The following is a 20,936-nucleotide window of genomic DNA, read 5'->3' on the forward strand; positions in this document are numbered from 1 at the left end:
ATATATATAGATAGATATAGATATATAGATACATATATATACATATATATACATATATATATAAAATAGTAAAACAAGTAATCCTATATAATTAAGTTCTATGGGTAGTAAGCTGCATAAAGCATGGTGCTTATACCTCTTATTTAAGAAGCTCAAGGATACAAGAGAACATGACAATTATACACAATTACAGAGCAATATTAAAAGCATAATAAAGCTACATAGCAAGAGTTATATGTTCAGAGAGGAACAAACATTACCTGAAGGATCTGAGACTTCATGTAACAGGTGATACTCTAGAAATGTGCTCTTCAACCATTACCAATGACAGTATAAACTTTTTTTTTTAATTTATTGGGGTGACAATTGTTAGTAAAATTACATAGAATTCTGTATTACATCATCTATAAATCCCATTGTGTGTTCACCACCCAGAGTCAGTTCTCCTTCCATCACCATATAGTTGATCCCCTTTACCCTCATCTCCCACCCCCCACCCCTCTTACCCTCTGGTAACCACTAAACTATTGGATGTGTCTATGAAATTTTTAAGGGGCTAAACACCAAGTCTTCTCATTTTTCTGCTCCTGAAGCACCTAATATTGTATTCTGAATACATCTGATACTCAGCAAATTTTACTACAAACACGTAATCCAACAGAAAATAGGTATCATTATACAATATCTAGAGATATTGTACTATTTAACTTCAAGGAAATGGATTATTCTTACTGAACAAGACTAAAAATCTCATCATTCAATTAAAGTTCAATTTAAAAAATGGAGGTGGGCAGACCAAATGAGATTATTAGTGAGGAATGTTTATTAAAAACTAAGTATTACCCGGCAATAAAAAATAATGAAATCTTGCCATTTGCAACAACATGGATGGATCTAGAGGGTACTATGATAAGTGAAATAACTCAGACAGAGAAAAGACAAATACTGTATGGTTTCATTTACATGTAGAATCTTAAACAACAAAACAAATGAACAAACAAAATAAACAAAGACTCACAGAAACAGAGACCCAAGGAATGGTTGCCAGGAGGGAGGGTGTTGGGGGATGGGTAAAAATGATACAGGGGAATATAATCAATAATACTGTGATAAGATTGCAGTGATAGATGATTAATAGAATTAGTAGGGTGATCACATTGTAAGGTATAAAAATGTCGAGTCACTACATTGTAAACCTGAAACTAATATAACATTGTATACCAACTATACTTAAAGAAACTAAATAGCAATTATAAGCAATAAAAACAAAATTAGTTTCCTCAGTCTTTCCTATATAATTCCAACAGAAGAGGTATTTTTTTAATCCATTAGACATTTAAAGTGTGAAGTGCATTTATTGCGAAATTTTGAGACAGGATGTTATGCGTTACATAAAATATACATTATATAATCTAAAAATGGGAATAAACTTTAAAAGTAAAGTAACTGGAATTTAGGTGACTATGATTTTCTTATAGTTAAAGTAGCATTATCACAAGTTTTGTTTTAATATTCAAATTCATATTAAGGTTTAACATGCATAACAATATACAATGTTAAAAATGTAATTAGTAAGTAGTTCTACTTTATCAGATTTGATAGTTTATAGCAGTGGTTTTCAGAATTTTGCTGTAGAACCCTTTAATAAATAAAAAATGTAGCTAAAAGGTTTCTGTATAATAAAAGAGATCAGTGCAAAGCTGCTTGGCTGAAGAGCTAGAGTCTGGTGACCTTTCTACTCAGCACCCCTGCCTTCATTCTGAAGATCCATGATGGCAGGGAGAGTGTCTGCCTCTTTCACTAGGGTATAGCCAGTGCCTGACACAGCAATAACTCAAGAAATATTTGTGAATGAATGCACAAGGTCTACATGAATGGATAAAAAAGTCATCGATGCACAGTAACTACCCAATCTGGAATTGTTGCTTCAAGCTTTTTATTATGCCTACTTCCAACAGCAACTTCAAAGTAGAGTTATTTAAAAAGATACCATCAGTGCAGAAATGTCAGGAAAAAAAGTTGAGTTCAATTCAACAAGCCATGGCAAAACATTGTATTAGAAGTTGTGTGGTGCACAGATATATGTTAGAGAAGGTCCCTCTCCTCAAGAATGTCCCATTAAATGAGAAAGACACTCAATTAGTAAGTTCAAAAAAAAAAAAAAAAAGACAGACTATGATAAACGGTACAAAAGAGAAATAAAGTTCTGAAAAGTAAATTCTAACAGGAAAGAACTTGGTTGGGAAGACTTCCTGGAGGAGATCTGATTTGACTCCTGAAGAATAGGCAGAATTTCAATATGTGAATATCAAAAAAAAAGTACATTTCTGGTAGGAAAAAAAACAGAGTAAATGAATGAAAATAGAAAAGTACCCTAAGGAATAATAGCAAGTTAACTGCACTAAAGCTTTAGGCCTCTTGTAGTAAAGAGATACCACTGTAAAGGGAAATTCGAACCAGTTTGAAAGAGCCACCATTCAACTTATAACATAGTACCTAGCAGTACGGGTAATAATAGACTTAATTTATCAAGTTAAAATTAGCATACATATGTGCTATAATCAAGTATGTACTTACAAGATCATTCATATTAGTTTGACTAGCTGGATTAATTTCTTCCAAAAATTCCAAGACATAAAATGTGTATCTATCCATAAGGTGAACTCCAATTGCAGGATCAGGTTGATGCTATGAAAAAGCAAAGTATAAAAAAGAACAAAATCTTGCCATTTGAAACAACATAGATGGACATTGTGGGCATTATGCTAAGTGAAATAAGTCAGACAGAGAAAGAAAAATACTGTATGATCTCATTTATATGTGGACTCAAAAAACAGAAAAAATAAAAACCAAAACCAAGGTTGTAGATGCAGAGAACATATTGGTGATTGACAGAGGTAGTAGGGGTGGGGACAAATGGATGAAGGGAGTCAAAAGATACAAACTTCCAGTTATAAAATAAATAAGTCCCAGGGATATAGTGTACAGCATAACAACAACAGTTAATAATACTGCACTGCATATTTGAAAGTTGCTAAAAGAGTAGATCTTAAGTTTTCATCACAAAAAAACAAAATTCTGTAACTATGGTGACAGATATTAGCTAGACTTACTGTGATGATCATTTCACAACATATACAAATATCAAATCGTTATGTTATATACCTGAAAGCAATATAATATTGTATGTCAATTATATCTCAATATATTTTTTTTAAAAAGCAAAGCAAAAATAGCATCATTGTAACAAATGTTTTAAATGTAATCAAAATTTCCGTCTAAGGTGTTAAAAAGTCTAACAGTACAAAAGTCTAACAGATATACGCACACAGCATATAAACGATTTGAGAAATAGCCACGCGTTCCAAAGACAATGCAGTTTACAAATGGGAAAAGTGAACCTACCGAGAGTGAATCTTCTCCCACTTGGCTACTAGCTAAAGCCATTATGTTGGGGGAATAAAATCGCTCATACATGGATGCTCCTTGACAAGTATCAATAATAAACAGTAGCTCATTGTAGCTGAAAGAAAAGTGGTAATATCTTTGACATGAATCATGCTGTGAATCATACATTGACGAATATTTTTACAATACTTCCATGAAATAAGATGTTGAGGTCATATCTTAATGACTTCATTAGTTAAAAATCTGAGATTTTTCAGAATTCTCAATACAAATTTGACATGAGAAATATTAAAGGTATAATCCTGCCCTAAAAAACCACCTCAACAGGGAATGGTGGTTATGCCACAAAGTGGCTGCCCCAACTCTTTCCCTCTCCCTTATCTATGCCACATGCTTCCAAATATAAATGAATATTGAATTCAACAAACACAAATTTGGTACTTATGCTGTCCTAGAAACTGAGGTACATTCAGAGAAAAAACAAATATATATATATATATATATATATTTTATATTATGATGACTTAGTCACCATACCCAAAGAGCTTAAAATCTAACTGGAAGACAGACACATACACTGTGTGTTACATGTTACAAACATTTATTGAGTCCCTCCACTCTGCCTGACACTAAGCTGGGAATACAACAGTCTCTGCCCTCATAGAGTTTAGAGTCTAACAAAGTCAAAGTGCTCTAAGAGCACTGAGAAAGGAACAAAGAGAACCATACAGGAAGGCAGGTCAGGAAAAGGTGATGTCTGACGTGGACAACGAAGAGTGAGTGAGTGTTGTTTTATCTATCAAAGAAAGGAATAGCACATTCCAGCAAAGGAAAAAGCCTGTACCAAGATACCTAAATGTGAGTATGTAAAAATGTTTGGGAAAGGGGGAATAGTACTGTGTAGCTAGGATTTAGAGTAATTTGGGGGAAATGGAGGGAAATTAGTTTCAAAAAGGTAAGGTGGGGTCAATCTGTCAAGTATCCCATAATAAAGTCTGGATCTTATCCTATAAGTCTGAGGAAGACAGCAAAGGCTTTTTTTTAAAGGGAAATAACATAATAAGCTTTGTTTTAGAATGAGCTTCCTAGCTGGTAAAAGTGAAAGCGGGAAGCAGGTAAGCTTTCTCAGAGGTTTCTGTCAGAGGATCTAGGTAAACAGCTAATATTACACCTAGAAAAGAAAGCATGTAATCTTGAACCACAATATCTAAGCAGGTGGTGGAATGCATAAGTAACATGACACATTTGTTCTGAGAGAAAAATCTGTGCATGCTCGTGAGGATCAGAAACATCTACATTTATGAGAGGCAGTGCAATAAAACAATTAAGAGAGTAAGCTCTGGGATCGAACCCTTGGTCGTGAATCCTAGGGCTGGCACTTTCTGGCTGTGTAAAGGTTGGCAAGTTACTTAATCGGTTTACCTCAGTTTTCTCATTTTTAAAAATGGGAATAATAAAAGTACCTACCCCATGGAATTGTTATTAAAACTAAATGGGTGAACATACAATGTGATATATAGATAATGTATTACAGAATTATACACCTGAAATCTATGTAACTTTACTAAAATTGTCACCCCAATAAATACTACCGTGTTTCCCCGAAGATGAGACCTAGCCGGACAATCAGCTCTAATGCGTCTTTTGGAGCAAAAATTAATATAAGACCCGGTCTTACTTTACTATAAGATCGGGTATGATATATGATGATATAAAAAATATAATACCGGGTCTTATATTAATTTTTGCTCCAAAAGACCCATTAGAGCTGATTGTCCGGCTAGGTCTTATTTTCGGGGAAAAACAGTAATTAAAAATAAATAAATATTCAGTGAGGGGGGAAAAAAACTAAATGAGACAATACATGTAAAGCACAGTGCTCAGCACCTACTATGTATTCAATAAGTGTAAGCTATGAATAACACAAAACCAGTAACTAGTAAAATCATCCTCAACACTTCCATTCTTTCTGCTTACGCTTATAACTCAGTCTTTATAATGTTTATTTTGCAGCATAGTTGTGTACATATTTCTCCTTTCCACTACATTTTAAATGCTTTGAAGGCAGAATACACATAATATTCCCCTCTGTGCCGTATGTGTAGAAGGTAACGCACAGGTGTTTACTGAAGGTAATCAAGTAAAAAGCAGTTCTGCTATTTTAAATTCACTTAAGTTCATATGACAACTTTCAACTAAAGGGGTACTGACCATTGGATTACTAACAATATATCATCCTTCATGTGAGCTAAGTTACAAATTTTATACTAATCATAATTTCGACATGTTTTCCCCAAAGAATAAATAATGCATTGCTATCGCATGGAGGGCCACATAAGATGCAAAGAAGTAAGAATAGGTACAAGTTGGAAAACACATATATGTTCACAATCCCCCTAAATAATGGGGAACGTGGTTAGTGAGACTCTTATTCCTCCAAAAAGGATGCTAAATAACAAGACGTATGATCCTAAAAGATTAACTTTTTTCATGCTCTTTAAAATCCTGAGGTGTTTTTTTTTAAATAACTCCATTCAGTAGACATAACAAACATAAATCTAAAAGGGTGAAATGATTCAAGTAAGTTAAGATCTCATACTGTAAGATCTACAAATATACTAACCATGGAAAAATTAGGTACTAATATATCTTATGAAAAGTAGTCATTTGCTAATTACCGTCTTTTCTGCCACATTTGTTCAAAAGCATCTGCAAGTTCTATGTTGGTAATTTCTTCAGAATCTTGAAATTTCAAGAAACCATTTCCACCATGTCCTTGCAGGAAGAGTCAAAAAGATCAGACAGATACATTTTATAATGCAAATGGCATGCATCCAGATATATTTACTTCATTCAAGGCAATTTTTAATATCGTATGTTATTTTATACTCTGAAGTAAAAAATACTGTGGAAACAAATTTAATTTTCTATTATGCCAATTAGAAAGAGAATGAATAATGGTAGACTGTGTAAAATATAGTAGATATAACATCTTTAAGAATTTTTCTATCATTCAATTCTAGAAAATCACATTTATATTTACTCACTGGCTCCATTACATCAGAAATAAATTTCCATAGATAAAAATTTCTCAAATACCAGGCAAACATTTTAGGTAAGAAAGGAGTTGAAGACACTAGCTAGTACCGTGGTACGCAGGACTAGTCACAGGGATTACTTGGCATGCTGTACTACTAGGAAGTGCAGTTCTCACTTTAAAAAATGATGTTTTTACTACCATCAAACCATCCTAGAAGAGTTGACTAGAAAATTGTGACATTTAGAATTCATGATAGAGCCAGTCTAAAATGGATTCAAATGTCAGCTTTTCCACTCAATGACTGTTATCATACACAAATTAATCATCTTTCTATGCCTCAGTTTCTTCGGCTATTGAGAAATGTGTCAGGAAGGCCATCCTTAGCAAGCTTATGTAGCTCCTTAGTGCAGGTTTTCAAAGGTACCGCCCACTGGTTAGCAAAGTGGAAAAAATCTGTCTATTTCAGTGCCCCCTCTTTGAATAGATGCAGTCCTATGAGCTCAAAGAGTGGTGAGTGACTATGTCTTTGTGGGGGAAACAAAATATTTCTCCCTCTCATTAGACAACTCTATGGCAGGTCACACAGCGTAGTAAGTGTAAACATGTACTAGATTTCAGCTCCCACTAATCTCCCTACACATACACTTATGTGCAGTGCACAAACCACACAACCATATATGACAACTCTGAATATAAGCACCTAAATCTTCAGGTTGCTGTGAGGATGAAATGAATTACACACAACGATTTAGAATATTGTCTTAGGTATAGTAAGCCTAATAAAAATTATCATTTTTATTATCATAATTATCAGCCCTCCTATTCTCTTCTCTGGGTTGGCAAACTTTTTCTGTAAAGGGCCATACAGTAAATGCTTTAGGCATGTGGACGATAGTGTCTCTGTTGAAGCTACTAAACTCTGCTGTTGTAGTGTAAAAGCAGCCATAGACAATATGCAAAATAAGTGGATACATGTGTGTTCTAATAATACTTTATTTCCAAAACAAGCAGCCCTTCCATGGACCATAGTTTATTAAATCCTATCTTAGACTACTGGAATTTCTTCCATATCAATAAAATCAGAAGAAAAAAAAAGTTGTAAAACCCCTAGTTTAGTACATCAAATAAAGCTAAGCTACAAAACTTCATTCTATTTGCCACAAAAGCTTGAAAATTTCTTGTAACTGTCAAAAAACTAAAATGAAAATTTTCTTGACTTCATTAACGCTGCTGAATTTATCAAGTTTATAAATTGACTGAATTTTAAAAGCTGTATATACATTATAGATAAATGAAAGTAAATCACTAAGTAGGGGTCAGTAATAGTCCTGCTGTGTGACATCTAAGAATCATTCTGTACCTGTTTCATCATCAATTGAATGCAATGTCCCCTGAAAAAAATTTTAAATATCATTTGATCAACATTCATATTTACTGAATACTACTATAAAACAGGGCACTGGTGATAAAAAGATGAAAAACACATTATCAGTGACATCTGGGAGTTCAAAATCTAATGAAGTCAATACATACCAGACAAAAAAATACTAAGTTAAATGCTAAGATAGAAACTACAGATGAATATATGAGTGCAAAGAGGAGAGCTTACACCAGCCAAGGAGATGAGAAGAGCCTTAGGGCAATTAGAAAATGTATTATACATACGAGCACACTTCTGAGGGAAAAAAGAGGCCCTATTAAAAATTACATTGGGACAACAGGTGCAAACCAGGCAATTGGAAACAGAGGTCACCCGAGACTTAGAAAGAAAAATCACTGAAGGAAGGGACTGTTGAGCTAACACTTAACAGATAAGGAATAATCAGGTAGGCAAGGGAACTGAGAAGACATCAATAAGCAAAGGCAAGAGCTTAAGCAAATATATCGAGGGCAGAGACAAATGCGTGGAAGAGAATTAGAAAAAGTATAAGAACTAAAATTAAATGAAGCAATAATATAAATAATACATATTACATATTACCTATAGTGTAACTAAATAAATAATATAACTATATTATGGAGGACTTTATCTCCAATAGTCCTCAAAGTATAGACAAAAGACTACTGCAGCTCATATCTGGGAAGTATATTTTAAGTGCAGTTTCATGAGCCCCACGCCGGACCAAAACTAAATCAGAATTTTAGGAACCAGCTTATGTATCTGCATTTAGGTAAGCTTTATGCATACTGAAGACTGAGACTCCATCAATGGGAAACCATTGTAAAGTTTTAAGCAGGGGAGGGACAGATTTGCAATCTCTATTAAAATACCTGAGTAGGATGATTAACAGGAGACAAAACCAAAGGCAACAAGCTATAACAGGATACTAAGTAAAAGGTGATATGCTTTACCAGGGTAATAGTAAAAAATATATAGGTAAGAAACTAAAGGACAGCACAAATTGTCGTACTGTTTTCAAATATCCTTTTCAGTTGTTATGTATTATGAGATAAGAGAACTATGTAACAAATAAACTATTTTAACCAAAAATCATCTAAGGTGTTTAAATTTCTTTCCATGCAAATTTCTTTTTGAAAAGAATAACAATATATTCTATTATTAAATATCTAAATTCTGAAATTACCTGTCATATAAATAAGAATATTGCTCCTATCATCAGAAAGAAGACGTTTTGACCGAGGAGTACTAGGTGGGATCCTCCCAGTTAATACCCGTAAAAAATTCTCTACAGTTACCTGGAAAAAAAAAAAAAGAGAGAGAGAGAAATCAGATAAAACAGAACCTTGGAAAACCTGATTTTTTTTTTTTTACTTTCAAAAATATTCCTTCTTCCTTCTCTATGTATTATTACTCAATCTAAACTGAAAATAAAACATAAGAAGTATAACTCGAAATATATTTAAATACATACTTCAAAGTACTTTTGCTTCCAGTTAAAAAAAAAGAAACTAAAAATTAACAAATAATAGAAAAAAAAGTTAAATTCTAAATTTAAAACTTTAAATACCATGCAAAGTATTGCCAAAAACTTAAAAATTGTAAATCTGTCTTCATAGGCAATTCTTTAGGAAAATAAAAAAATATACTAGTAGAAACTTGTTAATAAATTCAGCTATTATACATAACTATTGCAGTTAATTTGTGCCACTGCTTAGTCAATTCTAGATTAAACATGAAAGATAGGTCTATAATAAATCATAAAAAGAAAACCATAAGGATAGAGCCATAAATAATCCCCCAATTATGTACTTTGATTTTTTTTTTAATGCATTTTGTTACTTAAATTTCACCAGAGGTATCTAACATGTAAAAAATTCCTAACACTTTAAACCAGATTTCCCAACCTGGAATTTCTGGACCTCTGGGATTCTTTGAAAGTATATTCAAAGTTACAGAGAGTATAATGCTAATTTAAAATTATACATACAGATCTAAATTTAAAAAGCAGAAAATCTCTAGGTTTCTTGTTCAACTTTTCTCTAGATTGTGGGTATGTAAATGTATATGGATGTGTGTGTGTGTGTGTGTGTGTGTGTGTGTGTGTGTGTGTGTGTAAGCTGTTTGGTTTTCATTTTTCCCAGAAGAAAGCAAAATGCTAAGTGTTTTAATAGGACTTCTTGTTGTCTAACAAGGAAGGAAAATTTTTGGTATAAAAAAATTATAAAAAAAGTATAAAGTCCGACATTTTTAATCGTTGAACAAACATTTTTTTAATGCCTTCAAATGCTATAGGTACTTGCTAAATATAAGATACGTAAGATATAGGCCATGTCCTCAAGGACCTTACAGCCTGGGACGAGATAGATATGCTTTTAAAATTGCTTCTAAACAAATCTGGGAACACAGGAAATTGTGCCTTACTTTTGGTAGGCTTGGTAAAAGGAGAAGGATTATCGAGGAAGACTTCATCAAGGAAGACTTCAAATTTTAAACATATTCAAAATCTACTAATTTAAAAAATGAAGTTTCAAAGGAAGAAAATATAGTATAATGCTATTTTTCAAATTTACTTTTTTATTTTTAATCATATATACATAAAAACACTAGAAGCCTATTAAAAGTAGTAGAAATATGGGTATTTTCTTAGTCATTTTAATTTTTCCACAATATATTCACTAAAAATGTGAAATTTGAAATTTTAGATCAAATATGAAAAACAACTAATTCATTTACTGTAAAAGAAAGCTGATACATGAAACCTCATTAAAATACTCTTATACAAACCAAGATAAAATTGTTTTAGCCTAGATGTATATATAGATATATAAAAAATGTTCATGTTGTGATAGTTTTACTTTCACATTGTTTCTTTAATATGATCTCCACAGACAGAATTCTATCAAGGCTTCCTTAACAATTATGTACAAAGTTTAAAGAAAAAGAGTAAGACTATATTATTCTACCATTATTTTAAAGCTTAAAAGTAACAATAACTACATTTCAAAAATGTTGCTAAATTAAACAATTTACCTCATAACTCCTATAATCTACTTCCACATCATCTCCATAGACGTTTAGTTCCATATTCTTGTGACTAAACACTGTAGCTGGTTTGGGATTCCTAGGGTTGCATGCCATATCATCTGCAAGCATCAGAACAATGTGACTAAAAAATAAAAAAAAAAATTCCAGAAAATATATTATTTTAATAAACCAAAAAAATTAAAAACAAACGCATTTTATTTATATCATGTAGCAATTATATTCATTCTTTTCTTAATTAAAAATAACTCAAAATAATTAGAGTACATATTTAAAAGAATTGTATTTTTTTATATCCTGATATAAGTTTTAAAGTAGAGAAATTAGAGCAATCTGGTATGAATTTATCTACAGAACTTGGGGTTTTTAACTTAAAATGTTTTTTCCCAACAGAGTATACATTATGCCACATAGCAAAAGAAAACTGAAGGAGCTACACTGTCCTACACAAACATTTTCTTTAAATTAGTGGTGTTTGACATTATCAGCGCTTTGGAGTCCACATGAAACTATAGTCAAAAGAATTTAACTTTCAGAATCACAAACGCTTAAGTATGAAAACATGCACTCTATCAGCAAGTGCAATCAGTGCACCACATAAACACATCTCTAAGCCAATCACTCTTCACTGGCTCCACTCCATCTCCCTAAGACCAGCCACTACCCTCCCTTGACTAGATGCTAGAATGGCTCCCTACCTGGCTTTCTGCTTCCATTCTTGCCTTTTTACAGTTCACTTTCCTTAGAGTCACCAGGGTGATCTTCTTTAAATAAGTCAAATCATTAAACTTTCTCACTTAAAACCCTTCAAGGACTCCCCATTACAATTAGAGGAAAATCAAAACTCCTTACATGGTCTAAAAAGCTCAATTAATGTGGTCTCTACCTCCAACTTTAGCCTGTGCCACCCACATTCACTATGTTCCTTCCACACTGGTCTTCCTTCGGTTCTAAGAACATGCCAAGCCTTTCCCACTTTAGGGCTACGGACCAAATTTAGACTTCTCTCCCCTAAAATGCTATCATTCCAATCTCAGCTAAGGTACTCTACTCTCATCTCATTACCAGTTTTATTTTCTATAGATCATTTATGAATCTGAAATCCCCATCATCTCCCACCACCACCCCCATTAGAATAAAAGCTCTCTTGAGGGCACGGGCTTTACCTGTCCTGTTCACCACTGTCACACTCAGGCTTAGTAATAGAGCCTGGCATATAGTAGGCATTCAATAAATATTCATTGAGTGAATGAAACATTTTCATTTTTGCATATATTTTCTTTGAGACAAAATTACAAAATTTCTCTTAAATACTTCTTATCTTGATCTTACCATTAAAACTTAAGTATGAAAACATGTTGAACACGAATCAGGCAATTCTTGATTCTACCATATACTTGAGCTTCCCAAACATAACGGGAAAATTAATGTGACACATGTAATTAGATTGGCAGGAAATAGCAAGAAGAAAATGTTCTGCTGCATATGTTCCAAATGCATTAAAGTTCAAAACTGAAACATTGTGATTTTTCTTGAAAATTGGCTAGATTTCTATTTTGAAAGCATTCCAACATTCAAAGATCAGATCTTCAGCTGTGATTCATACTCACAGAATGGTGGAAGTTATTCCTCTTAAAATGGTAAATATATCTTCTCTTTTTAATAACAAGATGATTAACTTCCAGTAAGTTATTATTAATCATATTTTTTTTCTGTTATAAGCCACTATTAAAATGGCCTCCCAATCTCAATATAATAATAAAGGTACTCCTTTAGGTCATGTTTTTGGGTTAAGGTTAATTGTACTCCATGAAATTAATTTCAATATCTACCCAATGTCAATATCATAAAGAAGTAGTAATTTCAGCTTAAAATTATAAATTGAATCAACATTTTTCCTACAGGTAATTTTTTAAATTTATTTTTCAATTATAGTTGACATACAATATTATATTAGCTTCAGGTTTTACTACAGACCGTTTTGAGCCTCAATATAAGTACTATAACCCTCTGTTAACATAATCAATATATCATTAAAAACCGTATTTGTGGATAATAAATGAAAAACAAGACAGGAAACAGGCTGGATTTCAAAGGTTTAGAAGTCCAACCGCATATTCTGATTCACTGTTACTAAAACTTAAAAAATGTTCAGAACTGTTTTCTGGAGGGAAAAACAAAACAAAACAAAACAAAAAAAACTGTCATTTGGTCCAATTGTTAAATTATTCATATAATGATATTTAAATGTATACATGAAAGTAAATTCCTTAGGCTTATAGTTCTTATAAACCATAAATAAATATAAAATTATAAATTAAACTCTAACAAAACTACCAAACTAATAATACTCTAAAAACATTCATTCCATTTGAACAATGATGTTATTTTGCTAAAATTAAATGACTACTGTCATATTTAACAGGAGAAAGAAAGAATGTCAGGCCTGGTTCTACACTTCATTTTTTTCTGTATTTTGACATTCACACATAATATAATTCGATGATATGGAGAGTCTGTTCACAAAAATATGTTGTAAAAAATGCAATTCATGACTTCCAGGCTCTGTTTACTATTCAGGATAATCAGATCTTATATTTAACTAAGCCTTTGCCAATAAACATTCTTTGAACACCAGTTATTATGAGATCTAACTTGCTGACTCCTTAAAGTGTCTTTTTCATTTGAATATCAGGTTAGTACCACAACAGTTATTTCCGTCTTCCCTGAATGGGTATCAGATCACTTCTGGAATTAAGACCAAAACAATCTACACTGAAGACATACTAGTAATCCCTATAAATAATGATGGGAACTTCCTTTGTATCTTATTAAAATTAAGACAAAATCCCTCAAATATATCCAATCGATATAAGAATTAGATATTCTTACAGTTTGGCAATCCTATACTACCACGTGTGATGACTCAACTTTCACACTTTATTCGAGCCCCTGCAAAACCTACATCGCACAACAAAGCACATGATAATATGGCCTTCTTTTAAAATAAAGCCAAAAGAAAAGTGAGCACTGAATTTGTATGAAGTTCAAACTGGGTTTGAATCCAAACAATACCGTGGTTATTTATATAAGTAGTTTTCACAATTTTTAGTAGTTTTCACATTTTTAAAATCATGCACTCCAATAAAAAAAGAAAAAAAAGAAATGTGAGGACATACCCATATATAGCTACTAATTTCTAAGTCAGATGTATTTGCTAATTTAAATATATATAATAATACTCAGGAAGCATAACTTCTTTTAGATAAAAAAAACAAACATAAAGAAAGTATTAATATTTCCTTCCCTTACCACTCTTTAGTATCTGATCTGAATAGAATACCTTGATCATGCTTATATAGATTTTAAAGATCATAAATATAAAAATGTAAATTTAAATCTTGTCAAAAAAGAAACATATGGAGGGGGGCAACGGCCTAAAATAAATACTTTCCTATTGTCATGTTTGCCAAACATTGAAGGAACAGGTAAGCCCTGCTTTCGGAGTGCTAGGACCTTTAACCCCCTCCCTGAAATTCTTCCTTGGCCCAATCAGGAACTAGTAACCAGTGGGTTAAAAAAAAATGAATGAATAGATGAATAATCTTTTACCACCACAGACCATTAGAATGTGAAATTTCAAAAAGCATAATTTTTCATTTATAATAGACTGATATTACCTTAAGAAAAATTTTTCCCTGAATGAAATTTAAATAAATTACTGTATTGGTCAAAAAGTTTCTAACTGTTCACTTAAAATTGCTATACATTTCTACAGTCATGCTACTAATTAGATAACACTGCCTTAGAGCACCTTTAGCTACCATAGCTAGGGTCACCAGGCTTATATTCAATAATATCACCATCCAATCTAGAACAGTAGCTGAAGCAGATCTAAGGATCACAGGAATCTTTGAGGCTCTTAAATCTCATGTTTTCTGTTCATAGGAGTCACTTTTTTTCCCCTGACATAAATTATTCAGGATATTCTACAGAGTATTGCTTCTGCAGCAATGTTCAAACAAGCAAATTCAAATTTTGTTATATAATCATTAGCTGCATGCCAGACTAATTCACTTTTAGGCTTTTCTTTCTCTTTCTCTTCCATGTCTTGAGCGATCTCCAAGTGAATAAATCTCCGCACCAATGCACTATGAAACTAATAAGAACAAATCTGCTAGCCACAGGTGCTAAATCATCAAGATTTTCGGAATTACTTTCAGTACTTGCCAAATGTCAAACAATTGGCATTACTAGACTATATGATGTCAGGTATTTTGTACTTATATTATTAGAAATAAAACTCAAAAAATTGCACTGCAGAGACAGGAAGTCAACAGCAGCAGACATGTTACCTGAGGGTAGAGCTACCTAGCTATCGGCTCACATATTTAAAGTTACACGTGGTTTAATGTGGTAAGATGATAACTAACATTTATTAAGCACTTGATATATCTCAAGCACTGCACTAATAAAATAAGCACATTACAAGCATTATCTCATACATTAGTTCTGAGATATACATTAGTACCATCCCTATTTTACAAGTTATTAAACCAAGGCACACAGAAGTTAAGTAACATGTCCCAGGTCACACAGCTAGTAGGGAGTGGAGTTTAGATTCAAACCCAATTTGTCTGACATGAACATATGATTTTAACAATTCTGCATTACGCTGAATCTATGTGAACGGGCATCTGAAAGGATTTAATGGTGTGTTTTTGTTTCATATTGATAATTTAATCAACACAGATGATTAAATTTAATGCATAACTCATTATTGCTGTTTAATATTTATGGCACGTAACATACAAAACGGGCCCTTGAAATTCTAAATGGAATCATCCAGAAACCTTAGCAAACTCTCAAATTGAAATATAGCACTAAAGTATGTAAGTTCTCCTTTAAACATAGTAAGGTGTAACTAAAAATTTTAAGTGGCCATTTAAAAGCAAAACTCAGAGAACAGAACTTCAAAGAAATACAGAGGCTAACTAGCCAGTCTCCAATTCCCCAAAGCCCTTGACTCTTCTACAGAAAGGCATGGGACTACATCCTACTGCTGGCCCTTGTCTCATCAGCTCTTTTCAACCACCAAGGTGGCCATTTTCACTCTCAATCATCTGCACCTGCACCTGTAGCCTACACTTACGTCGCCACTGCTTCATCTCTGCTTTCAGACACTCCCCAATATTAACTACTCTCTGAGGGAGCAACCAGCAGAGATGTCCAGCCCACTGCCTTCCCCTTTCCTGTAAGAGTTAAAATTAATATTAGGTAAACCAGTTTTTCATCTCCTTCTTCCTATTTTCTATTGCTCAACTTTCCACTAACGAGTTCATTAACTTACTAAAGAACACCGGTCTCAAGGCTTGGAATTCGAATCTTTGCATTACCAAAATTACAAGTTACTGTATTTCTTGAACATTTTGGATGGCTCACAGAAATAGTCAAACTAAAGAATGCTGCATTAATGAATGCCACTGATCTAGTATAATCTATTTTTGTCAAAATACATAGGATAAAATTTTTTTAATCTTGATAGATCACATATAGTCCATCATAATGGAAATCACTGTGTGCAATCTTTCACATATTCTCATGTTTAACAGAAATATTACTTTGGTTAATTTTTTCCAGTAATGATCTGTACAGATTTAGTCAGTCGCCCCAACTCAACTACTTTTATGACAAGCATCTTGGAATCATGCTTAGCACCAGTAGAAGATTTTAACAGTCTATACGTAACCTCTTTAGAATGCTGTGAGTAGATTCCTAGGATTTGACCACAATGCCTGATTACACATTTTGCCTGAAAAATATATGCAAACGCTATTAATATGCATTCTCTGATACATTTCTATTTCCAAATGGCAAGAAAATCAGTCCTCTTAATTTAAAAATCTATTTGGCAAAGGATAAAATACAGAGACATACCACTGGTGGTAAAGAGTATTTTGCCACCACCTATGCTCCTCAATTTGATCATAGAAATAAACGAGGACAAAAAGGGGGAAAATATCAAATGTAGACTATCACAGAAAAAATGAAAGAGTAATGAACCGGAAGATAATAATAAATTTCAAATGTAATTCAACGACTTACTTTTAAAGCAATATAATTGTGTTCATTGACATGAATTTGATTTAACCAATCCATATTAAATTGCACAGGCACTTAACTGTAATATTTTATACAAATTATCAAATTTACATCCCACGTTTCAATAAGATTATGGGAAAAAAAGATTAGAATTTATGGAAAAATGGAAACAAAGTAAGACTATAGAATTAACCACTGTACTTACACATTTCTAGAGAATAAAAGAGGAAACTGGTTTAAATGCAGAAAAGATAGGTCCAACAATGTTGTAGAACTTGCAATAACGTAACTGAACACAGAATTTTAGAAGACAAGCAAATTTAAAATAAAAGGACAGGCAGAGTACTGAGCAAGAAACTTTTAACATAGAAATGATTACTAGTATTCAAAACATAGCCACAGTATGCTAGAGATAATGGGGTGGGGTACAGAATGGTAGAAACAAATATTTGTTGAGTTTGCTGTGGGACAGGTGCTGTGCTCCAGTCCTTACTTAATTCTCACTAAATTAAAACAATGCTGTGAAGACTTTTATTATCTCAATTCGAAAGATAAGGAAATTCAGTGAGACCACATCTCTTGCCCCAAGTTGCATGGCTAGTAAGCAGAGCTGAGATTTGATTTCAAAGCCCACACACTTTCCATCTACTACTACATTTTTTGGCACAATAGAATGCATTGCCTTTCACTCCACTCCCAAGCAGTGAGCAGAGCCAAAAGAAAATTTTTAAATAATTTCTATACTCACGTCAGCAAATATTAAAGGGATATCACTTTTCCTCATAAGAACCTCATCTTAGTATTTCCATTTTTCATGGTTCAATGAAATTTATGCCTTAAACTTCATTGTAAATATTAAATTTTAAATTTAAAAAATGATTTAATTTTAGAGCTATAGAGTTTGTTTCTACATTTAAAAAAATCTTCCCCAAACCTTTTTTTTAATTAAAATAAAATCTGACTAAGAATGTTTGGGGAATGGAATATTCTGATTTCAACTCTTTTTTCAAAACCCAATACCAGTGTGGGGACAGAGCCAGGAGTGCAGTTTCCAGGCTCTCGGCCTCACATAGAAAGGTGCTGGCTCAGGTAGTAAATGGCCATCGACTGCGATCAAATGGCCATCAGCTGTGGCTAGCTGGCCGTCAGCTGTAACCAGTGAACCATTGGGAACTAATATAACTGCCATGGCTAAGCTAGCAGCAAGTGGGGGCTAGCAAGAAGATGGTGGCTGAGCCTGCAAGCGGAGCAGCGAAGGTTGCGAACGGTGTGGCTCTTGCTTCCTGTGTCTCCAACCCAGCTGCCAGTGAGAGTATAGTGGTATGACTCCCCTATCTATGGCTCCATGGGTGTTCCTGTTTGGCCTCACCATGTCCTGCATTCTTATGTGGGGAGCGGGACCAGAGACCCCGCAGGCTGCCCCGCACGACAAATGGCGCAGCGAGCAGGGTCCCCCGCACGACAACCAGCCTGGTGTCTTTGTCTGTACCTGCACTCCCTCCACCCTGCAAATGACCACTGCGGACCCTCTGTCACAGCCACAGCCATCGCCGCCTGTGTAGCTGCCACGGTGTTACCCATTGAATGATTAAGCCACAAATTTTCGATGAATAAACATATTCCTTTTTGTCATCACACATTTATGGAGTTTCGGGAGGAGAATGAAGATTACTGCTCAGCACAGCATGAGTTTTATGAGGACAAGAGAACTGTAGAAATTCATTAGTATTCCACCAAGAAGCCACATGAGAGCAGTTAACCCGGACACAGAAGTGTTGAATTGAAACATGCACAGCATTTTCCAGTTCTGACCTAGATGAGGGAAGCCTTAGTGCACTTCCTTTCTATTGCTCAGTATTACTGGTTGAAGATTTGCTTCTGGTGAGGAGGTTCATTTCATTTCCCATTACTCAAAGCACGGAGAATTTCTGGTGGAGTACGTTCAAGTTTCTTTACATCACTTCTGTATTCAATTTTTAAAATTCTTTCACAACCCGAATATTTTGAAACTAAATTAACATGGCTTGAATGAACGACCCAATACTCATGCAGTCACATACAAACACACGGTATTTCTTTTCATACACAATACAACCAACGAGATTTTAAACATTTGAGAAACTTAAGTATGCAGTAACTATAACAGTAAGAGTATGTGAAGCAATATATGGCATTGGTATTATGGATAAAGAAGGAATCCGTGTCCTTGACTGGCCTTTGATGAAGGTGCACCCCCATCCAAACAGATTGCTGATGACTGGTTAAGTCTTGTAAAAACATCAAGTTTTGTGAAGAATATGGTGGTTGTACTTCTATCCATTATGCTGCAGCCTTGGGGGAGAGAGCTCCAATGCGTGCTGCTTAGCATTAATAGAAGGTGGAATGAAACATGAAGATGTGGTCGAGATCATAAGACAAAAGCAGCACAGAACTTTTAACATCAAGTAACTTGTATTTAGAGAAGTATCATTCTAAAATGCGTCTGTGCTGCAAAGACTTCAATGGTCAATAAAACTGAGGTGTCTGATGCTACAGTCTTGCAAGTGGAACTTCTGACATAATCTAATATATTGTACACATTAGCCAAGAGGTTAGCTTGGTGAATAAGTCTGATGAAGCTCTTCCAGAAACACTGAGAAGCAGTTTTACCAGGTTAGATGCTTGACAGAACCTCTATCTTTGGGTTACGATCAAGCTATTTAGACACCTACCGTGTTTCCCCGAAAATAAGACCAGGTCTTATATTAAGTTTTGTTTCAAAAGACGCATTAGGGCTATGTTCTGGGGATGTCATTCTGAAAAATCATGCTAGGGCTTATTTTCTAGTTAGGTCTTATGTTCAGGGGAAAACGGTAGCAAAAGAATCTTGCTGTTCCGTATTTAAAATTTGCTTGTCATCTGTACCAGTTCACCTTTACTGAAATCATGCAGTATTGAGTTAAAAGTCTTCTTTAAATCTATCCCATGTGAGAATCTTATCTATGCATAAGAAATTTAAACAGATTAGGTATCAAAATATCCAGTATGATACTTGCGTATTTTTAGCATCACAGAACTAAAACCGTAGGAACTATGAACACTCTAGATCTTACGTGATTTGTTCGTTCAGTCATTACAAACATTGAAAGCAGAGCCTACGTAGTTATTTGTTTACTCACTTGTTTGTATCTCCCACATTCATAACAATATGCATCAGGTTTGCACAACCACTGATTTTTGTTAGATCTTTTTACCAAGTTGTACAGTAATTAATGTCTTTCCATAAATCTTACTTTGTGCTGTTGTAGAAAACCTCCATTTTGAAAATATACATTATATAGAAGCACATCTTTAATGTTTCCAGGCCAAAAAAAAAAAGTGCTTTACAGTTAATTTATTTTTTGTACTTTTAGGTGCAACTTAACAAGGAGGGCCTCAAAGGAATGGGAGGGGGCCATTAAATATTACTAGTAAAACACTGCCTTTGTCTTGTGCAGAAAATGTAGGATATGCTCTTTAATTTAGTAAATACTTTTTAAAGTTAGAGATGCTTTCTTATTGTAGCTAAAATAATTCTTAATCATAAAAATTTTGAAATTCTCATTCTTTTCCCATACCTATTAGATGTTGTTAACCAGCTATTATTTTTATTTGAAATGTGTTTTTTTCCCTTCTCTCCTCAACCTCCCTTGCAAAAAAAAAGAAGTGGGTTTTTGCTAGTAAACAATCAGATATCTAATTTTTATATGCTCTTTGAGCTGTGTAACTCAATATTTGGATACTTAATAATTTATTAGGTAATTGATCAAATGATTATGTGTACTAATATTAGTTTGACCATATATTTATACGGTCTTGTAATATGCAGTTATACTTCTGTGGGAAAAATAATTTGTCAGTTTTCACCAGCTTATAAAAACCTAGTGCAAGAGCTAAACATCTAAGTAAATAATGAAATGCAAA

At 33.6% G+C, this 20,936-nt stretch overlaps 1 protein-coding gene across 1 annotated transcript in view; it reads right to left on the reverse strand.

Moving 5' to 3' along the window:
* The window catches only part of PIGK (phosphatidylinositol glycan anchor biosynthesis class K), a 111,709-nt gene that overhangs the window by 59,859 nt on the left and 30,914 nt on the right, over window positions 1–20,936 (reverse strand). The window contains exons 4-8 of the mRNA XM_033115575.1: window positions 10,881–11,016; window positions 9,034–9,145; window positions 6,087–6,183; window positions 3,406–3,523; window positions 2,578–2,688 (exon numbers count right to left, since the gene is read on the reverse strand). Coding sequence (XP_032971466.1) covers window positions 2,578–2,688; window positions 3,406–3,523; window positions 6,087–6,183; window positions 9,034–9,145; window positions 10,881–11,016 — 574 coding nt within the window. The remainder of the gene's footprint in view (window positions 1–2,577; window positions 2,689–3,405; window positions 3,524–6,086; window positions 6,184–9,033; window positions 9,146–10,880; window positions 11,017–20,936) is intronic.

Source organism: Rhinolophus ferrumequinum, chromosome 9, assembly GCF_004115265.2.
Source record: "Rhinolophus ferrumequinum isolate MPI-CBG mRhiFer1 chromosome 9, mRhiFer1_v1.p, whole genome shotgun sequence".
Taxonomy (NCBI): Eukaryota; Metazoa; Chordata; class Mammalia; order Chiroptera; family Rhinolophidae; genus Rhinolophus; species Rhinolophus ferrumequinum.